Source organism: Conger conger, chromosome 4, assembly GCF_963514075.1.
Source record: "Conger conger chromosome 4, fConCon1.1, whole genome shotgun sequence".
NCBI lineage: Eukaryota > Metazoa > Chordata > Actinopteri > Anguilliformes > Congridae > Conger > Conger conger.
In genome coordinates this window covers 26,190,986-26,201,373 of record NC_083763.1, presented here as the reverse complement: position 1 = coordinate 26,201,373, position 10,388 = coordinate 26,190,986, and the positions used below count along the sequence as shown (strand labels likewise).

General features: G+C 45.6%; 1 protein-coding gene across 2 annotated transcripts in view; it reads right to left on the bottom strand.

The window, feature by feature from the left end:
• Positions 1 to 5,528: 5,528 nt before the first annotated feature.
• Positions 5,529 to 10,388, bottom strand: part of LOC133127031 (enhancer of polycomb homolog 1-like) — a 59,648-nt gene continuing 54,788 nt past the window's right edge. For both annotated transcript variants that reach the window (XM_061239628.1, XM_061239627.1), the window contains 5 exons: positions 9,721 to 10,064; positions 8,001 to 8,119; positions 7,761 to 7,902; positions 7,157 to 7,517; positions 5,529 to 6,962 (listed from right to left, as the gene is read on the bottom strand). In XM_061239628.1, the coding sequence (XP_061095612.1) occupies positions 6,890 to 6,962; positions 7,157 to 7,517; positions 7,761 to 7,902; positions 8,001 to 8,119; positions 9,721 to 10,064 (1,039 nt within the window). In that variant the 3' untranslated portion in view covers positions 5,529 to 6,889. The remainder of the gene's footprint in view (positions 6,963 to 7,156; positions 7,518 to 7,760; positions 7,903 to 8,000; positions 8,120 to 9,720; positions 10,065 to 10,388) is intronic.

Sequence of the window (10,388 nt, the reverse complement as noted above, 5' to 3'; positions counted from 1 at the left end):
CCGTTTGCGAGAATTGGCACAGTGACAGAATCACTTTCAGAGATAGCCTGGATTATGCCGTCTTATGGCAGACATTACAGTGTCTTCAGGGCATCAGGCTTTTGACACTTTGCATTAACACCCTTCTCTGCCATTGACAATGTCTGCATCTACCATTAGATGTAATGTATACGTATGCAGGAATGCACTACCACATAAGTAGTCTTGTTGAGCGAAATGCTGTAAAAAATAACAAGAGACTGGGCTGCTTGGTGGTGGTGTAATGCATAAAGTATAAGGCATGAAAGTGAATTCTCCATTCGTGGTTATCAAGACGTGGCAAGCTACCCTCCCAGCAGTGTCTCTCAACCAGAACTGTTCAGGCTCCTCCAACCAGAACTGTTCAGGCTCCTGCAACCAGAACTGGCAAGGCTCCTCCAACCAGAACTGTTCAGGCTCCTGCAACCAGAACTGGCCAGGCTCCTCCAACCAGAACTGTTCAGGCTCCTCCAACCAGAACTGTTCAGGCTCCTGCAACCAGAACTGGCCAGGCTCCTCCAACCAGAACTGTTCAGGCTCCTGCAACCAGAACTGGTCAGTCTCCTCCAACCAGAACTGTTCAGGCTCCTGCAACCAGAACTGGCCAGGCACCCACCAAGTTGAGTGCTTCGGAGGGCACAAGCTGGGGGGTGGGTCAAAGTGATATGCCCCGTTAATACATGATTTCTGCCCCCTGCAGCTCCCAACAGAGAGCTGCGGTTTCAGAGGCAAACCATAAGAGAGGCAGGGAGATAAATGACCACGCCAAACAGGCCCTGAAAGGGTAAGAGGCAGAAGATGAGGCAATCAGCAGATGGGATGGAACAGCCATCACTACAGAGCCCCGAGATAATGTGCTCTGATGAGGCCAATAAAAATCAATTGCAGCAATCAGGCTGCTATTTCCAGTCATCTCAGTAACACTGAAACTACAGTCTCAGAAATAGCTCGCAACGTCACCACCAGTATATCAGCCCAACCAGAGCGCAAGGACCTTAACAACAGCCGTGTCAAAAGTCAAAGACTTCATCAGAACAAATACATGTTTAAAGTATACGCCATTTCTACTGGACACAGCACTGGACAAACAGAAATTGTATTTGCAATTGATCCGATACACTCTCATTTTATGTGGTTATAAATCTGTTTTCTACAACTCTGAGAACAAACAGGTTTAAGCTGGGGTCCTTTTGTTTTGCAGTTGTTACAGCTGGGTGGGCTACCTCTTGTGTTAGTTGTTTTACTATCTCTTAATTATTTGGATTGCACCTTTCTCCCTGTTAGAATATAGCGGAATGCCATGTTAGGAAAGATTATGACAAATACATCTATGTGGATGTTTGCCTTGTTGGGCTTGTACTGAATATTTTATACACTATTTCTACATTATTAATTAATGTATGTTTAATGTACTATGTGAAGGCAAATTATTGGCGGTTGTGTTTGTTTGCATTGGTGTGAGGGTTGGGCATTTTACAGGGGTTCATGCGCAAGCATGGAATATTAAATCATCAATTAAAAAAACATCATTAAACACATTAAAGTATAATGGAGAAAAATATATGATAATTTATTAATTGCTTGAGGTCTTTAGTATTTTATTCACTTTCATATGATGGGTGCCCAGAAATGTCTTGGTGAAACAAAAGGTTGGCATTTTGGACACTATCTTTGTACTTCACAGAGAATGTTCTTGCAGTTAGCGATTCTTGGACTGTGCAGCTGACATTATATCTTATAGGGTTAGCTTCAGCTAACAAAGAAATGAAAATGCAAAATCCATATCTCTCGGCTTGACACAGTGCAATTGCAATACACTTTTCATTTGTCTTTATTGTTGACACACATTTTGTACAAGGCCTTGCTGCCATAGCAACAGAAGCCAGAGCCGTTTGCTTCTTTTGTCAAACTGGGCCCTGATTTTTTTCTCTTTTCCCGGGAGGGAAAACTGAAAGGTCAGTATACTGTCTCATAGTTATGTGGACTGAGAGCACTTTCCTGTCACAAGGCTAAGGTCTACCTGAAGGATGATGCACATATTTTTTATGGCAGCGATGTGCAATGTGGCAGCAAGGGCGGCCTGTAGTGGTTAAGATACATGACTGGGACCCGCAAGGTCGGTGGTTCGATCCCCCGGTGTAGCCACAATAAGATCCATACAGCCGTTGGGCCCTTGAGCAAGCATTGCTCCAGGGGAGGATTGTCTCCTGCTTAGTTGAAAAATCAACTGTAAGTCTCTTTGGATAAGTCAGCCAAATGACATGTAATGAATGTGTTGTGCTTAGCCAAGCTACTGGATGAATCTGAATGAGTTGTGGTAATGTGGTCATGGTCACTTGAGTATACGACCGAGTGCTGACTATTTGTCTTATGGGTATGTTTCACAAAAAAAGGCAAAATGATGTATACTTTTGTTTGCCAATTGCAGTGGTTTAAAAAAAATAAAAATTGAATTCAATAATGTATATTCAAAAAACATAAATCTACTGAGACAGATTTATACAGTGATAGATTCTTTTTGGGATTATCCAGAGCATGTGGGGTTTTCCTCAAGTACCACACCAATCTAACACAAGCAAAACCACTATTACTACTGTAACTGCTACTGTAATTATTAGAATGTTATTTAGAATATCACCACCAGACAGCAATGTGGAAGCTTTACATGCATTGCACCTTTCTCAGATACTATAAAATAGCTATGCACACATACCAACCTAACCCTACACTACAAACTACAAATAACTGCTACCACAGTGTTATATAAAATTGAAATATATAATCAATGCCTTTTGCCACGCTGGTGCTGGATTGGACCCTGAGATCCCTTGAAATAGAGGGGGATAGGGAGGGTTGGAGGTAGTCAAACCTGAATCTCTTCGCTTGGCAAAAGGCCCAGCTAAAATCAAAGGGTATTCTTAGTGATTCCTGTTCAGTTCATTTCCAGCAAAAATATATTCCAATTTCAGTATTGCGCTGACCAGAAAAACCCAATTTCTCTAACCTCACTTTAGCTAGCCATCATGTTCTGAAACTGGCACTTACTCTGCTATTAAATATTACCTTCAATGGTGATTCGTTTCCCCCGAGAGAAAAGGGCATGTTTGAGGCACGACAGGGCTCTGCTGTCAGATCCAAAAAACGGTATCATTCAGGGCGAAAACCAATGCCGAACCCATCGGCTCTCAAGTATCTCTTTTCTCTTGACAGCCATGCAAGTGATTTTGCTTTCATTGAAGAATGGATTAATTCACCGTTCTGACATGTCTAAGTGTTGGTTGATAGTGCCCTTAAGTATTTTTCTATTCTTACCTTCCACACCAGTAGCACTCCCAGACAAAGCTCCACCAGTCTTGTTCCAATATCATTTATAAAAACATGTTAGCATTACGGCGGCACGGATGGTGCAGTGGTTAGCACTCACAGCAAGGAGGTCCTAGGTTCGAATCCCCGTCGGCCGGGGCCTCTCTGTGCGGAGTTTGCATGTTCTCCCCGTGTCTGCGTGGGTTTCCTCCGGGTACTCCGGTTTCCTCCCACAGTCCAAAGACATGCAGGTTAGGCTGATTGGAGAGTCTAAATTGCCCGTAGGTATGAGTGTGTGAATGAATGGTGTGTGTGCCCTGTGATGGACTGGCGACCTGTCCAGGGTGTATTCCTGCCTTTCGCCCAATGTATGCTGGGATAGGCTCCAGCCCCCCTGCGACCCTGATCAGGATAAGCGGGTTCAGACAATGGATGGATGGATGGATGGATGTTAGCATTACCCGACAAACTTGGCGCACAATTTGTCCAATTCCCTAAAACTGTTGTCATGGCTTTTATAACGCTGTGAGGAAAAATCACATGCTTATCCAGGTGTGACATGAGAACAGAAGACAAGGTTCTCAGATTCAAACGTGTGCGTGACATTTTTTTGTTCGATTTTCGACCACAAATCTATAATTGCATATCCACTTTTTAGTAAGCGCTGTGCATGAGGGTTTGGTCAACTAACTAACTAACACATTCCTAACCGGTGAGGCAGTACTTAAATCTGAGCTTCATGCCATTTTGCTCAATTGTAATATTAACGAGTTTCTTAATCTGATTTCCCAATAAACCGTTATCGATAGAACACTGAACAGCAGAGCTTTAAAAGTCCGCGTTTTCTGTTTTATGCGCAGTACAGGCAATGAAACGGCTCTCGCTTTTTCGTTGGGTTCAAGTTGGAACATGCGAGGTTTCCATGTAGCCTACATTTCACCTGGTATAACATTTCTTCCGTGATGAATTATTTTGACATGTCTCTATAATTTACAGCCAACAGGGCGCAATATGACAGATTTACCCTTACCTCTCGAAACGAAAATATCAGTTGCGGACAGTGGTTCCGTACGCAGCGGGATTAAACCACTGCTGACATGTTGCCATTCTCCAACGATCAGTAACACACGTCAATAAATAAGAGTTCCCATTCTCGTCAGTCGAATGCAGAAAAACAATCCTTCAGACCGTCATTAGGAGCAAAAGAGCAATATCTTTATGTGCGTTCTGCGGATTAACTAGTTTCTCCCCAAACTGGGTGAAACATTAACATTCTTATGATTTTACGTTAGGAAACGAGTTATTTTTCAGAAGAAAGCAATATTTTCTGGAGACTGGAAAGGCATATCTTTAACCGACCGCGTGGACGAGCCCGTGAAGTAGCGAAGGCCTCCATTACATGCACTCTGTCCCCAGCATTCTGCGAGTCTCGTCGCACCTGTTGTTGCCCAAGAGAAAACGGAAAGGGGTCAACTCCGCTTGGCCTTCTGCCCTTCCAATGGAGTCTAAGACTGACATCCGAGACAGATGCGTAACAGCTGCATTTTATTTTTAGTTAATCGTAGCACGTTCTCTCCCTCTCCTCCTCCTCCTCCCCCCCCCGAATAAAATGGCAAGGGAATATTAACATTAAAGAAACCATACTTACGAATGGAAATTTCACAAGTCGAGGTTATTTAAGGGGTTAATTAAAAAGCAACCCAATTTCAGGATGCAGTTAATATTTTACGTTGTCAGGGCGAAACCTAAACGGTTTTGTGCATTTTCCCTCGTGCTTGAGTGAAGTGAGGCGCCAGTGTTGCGTGTTTAGCCTTTGTGTTTTTAATTGCTTCCAGCCCACAAGACCCCGAACCAATTAATTAACTCTTTCAGGAAACACGAGTTGCCACACAATGAATATTGTTCGATAGTAAGGAAACGCAGCAGGCACAATCGATTCCGACCTTCCACAATTTCACTCGGTATTCAGTTGAACTAGGCGGTGGAGGGTACTGTGGGTAAGGCGGAAAATCCTTGCAGTCCTGCAGCTTCCCAAAGTAATCTTGTAGCCATTCTGGCATAACGGACGGAAAGGGTCAAAGGAAACATTCGTGAATATAAATAAATAAGTTCCACGAGTAATACTGATGTGCGCTCATTCTAGCTGAATATTGTTGCCCTCCCCATTTCATAGATCCATTTAACACAAACAAAACACAAGAGACATATGCTGGTCAACATATAATGCCCTGGGGTTTATTTTTTTGTGAGAGTTCGGTCACATTTTTCATCTTCCAGGTGGGACTAGAAAACCTCAAGGATAAATTATGCCATTGGACTGGGCATTCAGATTCTGGTACTGTGACAAAAAACTACTTGTAGCATTGTTTAGTACCATACTCTTCACAGAAGAGAGCTCATATTTCCAAAGGAAGGCACCCGATACTTGTGGCTCTGGCCTTGCAGCCTTCTGGAGAAGTTTAAAAAGGAAAAGCTGGCTTTTTTCTTTCTTTTTTTCGTTTTTTTTTTTAGAAATTGGAATGATGATACACGTACAGCAATTACTGCCACTCATCTCCCTTATATCCTTTTTTATGAACAAGTAACAAAAGAGTGAAGTCTTTCAATACAAGAAGCATACAATCATTACCACAAGAACAGAAAGATACAAAAATAACTCAATTTGTTTTTAAACCTTACAAAAGAAAAAAAAGGGATAAAAAACAACTAAGGTATTAGGGACTCCGTTTTATGAAAACTAGAGACTAATCATATAAAAGCAGCAATGATTTAAAAAAAATAGTGCTTAGTTAATCGAGAAGCAGCATTGGCTTCTGGGAAGAGACTTCATCCCTAGTTTTGTTACTTGTCTTGGGACTACATATATGGAAGATACCAGTATGTAAGATCAAACCCATGAACAAACCGATGCCTTAAATCCACCGTGTCCAATTCTGTATGTATTTCACCATTGCCTCCACATGATACACAGAAAACAGAGGAACCCCCAGAGGGAACCCTAGTCATGTTTCACAATATACAAAATACAGGAGTCCATAGCTACCTAACATTTACTACAGCACAGGAACCAATGAAGGTACAGTGTACAAAAAAAACAAAACAAAAAAACAAAACAAAAAAAAAACCTGTAAACACAGCACAATAAATAGATAAAACAGCAGGTTCCGCACCATGCACGTGATGCTGACGTTTCTTCTCTATACAACTCTCACATCTCACACTCACCGGTTTCTATTTTTTCGATTTTTTTTTTTTCCCAAGTGCAAAACATCACAAATGAACAGTTTCTGTATTCAAGTAACGTATATACAAGGGGGTATTACAAATATGCAGTACTGTACATATAATTGCCGTATTCATAATTTACAGATGTCGATTCCTCTTATTAACAGTAACACATAAAAAAATAAAAATTAAAAGCATGAGAGATGAGAATTGCAGTTAAGTCCCAACAGTTGCCATGGAAACACGACGTGCTGCGTCCCCCGCCGTCCCGTGCATTCGCAATGCTATGATGCATAGCACCTAGATGAGTGAAGCCCAGGTCCCCCCGCTCCGCACGCAGACACTACGTGACTTCCATGGCCATCGTATTGTCCGCTATACTGTTTAGTGCCGACTTCTCTTGATCGTGATTCTCTCTGCAGGGACACAAAACAAGAAAAAAAACGGTCGAATTTATCCGAATCTCGACGCGGCCAGAACATTCTAGGTCAAAAGCCACGTTCTGCCCAGAACGAGCAGCGGCCACAGGGTACGGCTCGAAACACGACGGGCCGGCAATAGTCGTCAACGTCATGCACAGAAACGGAAGGGGCTGTTGCGGGCGCCTCACCTTGGTACCAGGTCCATGGAAGAGGAGGCGGTGACCTTGGGCATTTGACAGTTTGTAGTGGCGGCCAGCTTTAAGGCAGAAGGCGGAACCGCGTTGATAGTCCTGGGTATGTGCCGGGCGTTCAGGTTGGCGATGGAGTTGACGGAGCCCGCGGGCGAGGGCATGCTCAGACGGATGTTGCTCCCGATCAGGACCTGAGTAGTGGAGTTGGCAGCGGTTCCGTGGGAGCTCGGGGTCTGTGTGGTGGCGGCTGTGGCGCTGGAGGGCTGGAGGAAGGTGGGGCCCGTCGTTGTCGTTGTCGACTGGCTCGTGTGAAGGGAGGAGGGCGGCGTGCTACTGAGGTGTAAGCCCTTGTATACTCCTGAGGGGAGGGGATGAGAATTTTAACCGAAATTGGATAGCCGATTCAGATAAGTGTATTGGACATGGAGACTGCTGGTTAACCCTGTCGGTCCCAAGCCCCAAGGGGTTTTGGCTTTGGTTGAGAAAATTGAGAAAGTAGAGAATTCAGTAGGGTTTTATACTATCGGCTGAAAACGATAGTATAAGCAGTCATTTTGATAGGGACTGAAAGGGTTAAGGATACGCCGAGGCGCATGCTCACCTGAGGCCTGAAGGACACCGTTGACTCCAATACCCAGAACCACCTCGTCCTTGGCTTTGAAGGCCGTCAGCTGGTCTGTGGTCACCAAAGCGGAGGCAGCGAACTGGGCACTGATGGAATCCAAAGTCTTTGATATCAAACCCTGGTGGGGAGGAAAGTGCAGGCAGAGAATGAGACCGTGACGGAGAAGCACACAGGAGAGGAGGAGAAGGAGAGGAGAGGTTTGGAGCCCACACTGACCTGCACGCTGTTGCTGGCAGACACACTGTTGGCTTGCTGCTGCTGGATCTGCTCCAGTTGCTGTTTCTGCATCAGTGCCAGTTGCTCTTGATGTTGCTGGTATTGCTCTGCGGTGAACGCTGGAAGAGACACATTGAAGGCTGGGGGTCAGGACAGGTCATCGCACAGAATGACAGCAAACCCTGCTGGCCCCGCATCAGACCCAACACAAGAAGATATCGCTTTCGTAGTGTCCAAGAAGGCATTTCACCATGGGGGCAAAACATGTAACCACATCACTCACCACATCCTCCATGAGTCAAATAACACTATTCATAGGCATGGAAGCCACCAACGACATCCGGTCTTCAACCACCCGATTCATATTTCTTAGCACAGGAAGAGAGAAATATCCATTTTGCTTATGCAGTACACATCCTTGAGCGAGAAATTTGTTTTGAGAGGCGAGACTTTAAAAATGCATGACTCACGAGGGCAGAGGAACGGGAGGGGGGGGTTATTCATAACTTGAGGAAACGTGTCCGTTTGGACTCGTCCTCACGAAGTCGCTGCCAGCGTATCGATTCCGGTATCTAATCATCCCGTCTCTGCGGGGGACCCGGAGTGGCATTTCGGCCGCATCAACATGGCTGACCAGCTGCTCCCCCCCTAGCGCCCGTGCGCGGCGCGAGGAGGCCTCTCCAATTCCAGCCCTGAGATTGCCTTGTGACCCTCGCAACTCTGCAGCTGCAGCATACAAATTGGATTTCACAGAAAGGGGCCCCCACCCCCCGTTTCCTGACAGGGCGTGAAAGAGGCCGGGCCATCTCGCTGGGTGCGACGCGTTTGAACGGCGCTCTCCACACGGGGATGGAGAGCAGAGGGCTCAGCTCTGCGCGGGCTGACCGATGCCCTCCATTTTGTTTTCACCTCAGGACAGGGGCTTCTTTAAGCCCGGGGCCACCACCCCTCCCCGCTGTCCACACTCCCGGACGAATCTAATGCATTTCAGGAAATTATTAATGCGACAGGTTTTAATTGGCTCTTCAAAGCCAGGGAAAAGAATAGCACCACATGAATGCCAAGTGCCTGCTTTCATGCAGTGTCATTCTCCTGAAAATCCAGATGAGAACACCGCCATTTGCACGGTTCCCACTAAAACACGCACGTGAACACACCTATACTCTAGATTTTGAATTGCTGTTCAGTGTCAGCACGGATAAATCCGGTTATCAAAGATTGTTTTGGGCTAAAGGGATACACTTACAAGGTGTACATACATTTCAAGGCACATTTTCCCTACAAAGCATAAGCCATTAGCACCATCAGTACACAGATATCGCAAGGCCAGACAGAAAATGACACCAAGGTGTGTGCGCACTGAACACAAGAACATTTCACATGTTCTACAGGTTCTCAGGCCACTTTGCCCAGAATGGAGAAAGTGGGACTTTTGAAAATGCAAATATTCAAAGATAAAGAACGTTGGAACACAGCTCAAAGCTTAAAACCCACTGGAAACAGAATTATTACAAAACAACCAAGATAAGGTTAAGGTTTAGAAAAGGAAAATGTTTTGATATTTGGTTTAATACAGCTTCCAAATGTGTTCGCCCATTACAACTTTGCACCTGAAAAGCCTTTAAATGGCTATTGATGAAACTCATAAGCGGTACGCTCCAGTGAACAGCCACACCAACACTGCCCAGCCCTCCACATGGCCATCGGGCAAAGCTCTCACCAGCTACGGGCGGGGCGCTGGGGCCGTTCCGGCTGTTGGAGGGGGTCCCGCCCGCGCCGGACTGGGCCGAGGCGGTCCCGGCCAGGCCCCGGTGGAGCCTCCTGGAGCAGGCGTCCTCAGGGTCGTGTAGTGGTAGCGTCCGGGGCCTAAAGTGCCTCCATCGACAGGACTTAATGTTCAACAGTATCTGACTGAGGTTTGGAGAAGGGCTTCCGTCCGAGGTATTCGTTTCTGAGGTACTGGGGAGCTTGTCGTCTGGAGAGGGCCGAGGGGAGGAGGGCCTGTCCGGATCCAGCCCGTGAAGGACGCTGTCGAAGTCCGTGTGCGCTCGGTCCAGCAAAACCCTGGAGGGCCGGGAGAGAAGATTTCCGTTAAGATTCTGCTCGTCCCCTGAGCGCTGTTATAGAAACGGTCTAAGCCCGGGCTGTCTGCTGAAGACAGGAAGTGTTAAGAGATCACAGTGGAGGCCTTACAGCGAAATGACTTGCCACCTTGTGATGCATATATATTGCAGCATTATCTCTTCCTGCTCTAGGCCGATTGTTTCCGTAGATTTATTTCTCCCTCTTCTTCCAGGGGGGGAGGGTGGAAAAAATAAAAATAACAAAATTGCACTTTTCATTGCTTTCCCTATAAATTAAAACTGGAGGAATACTGCATGGCCCATA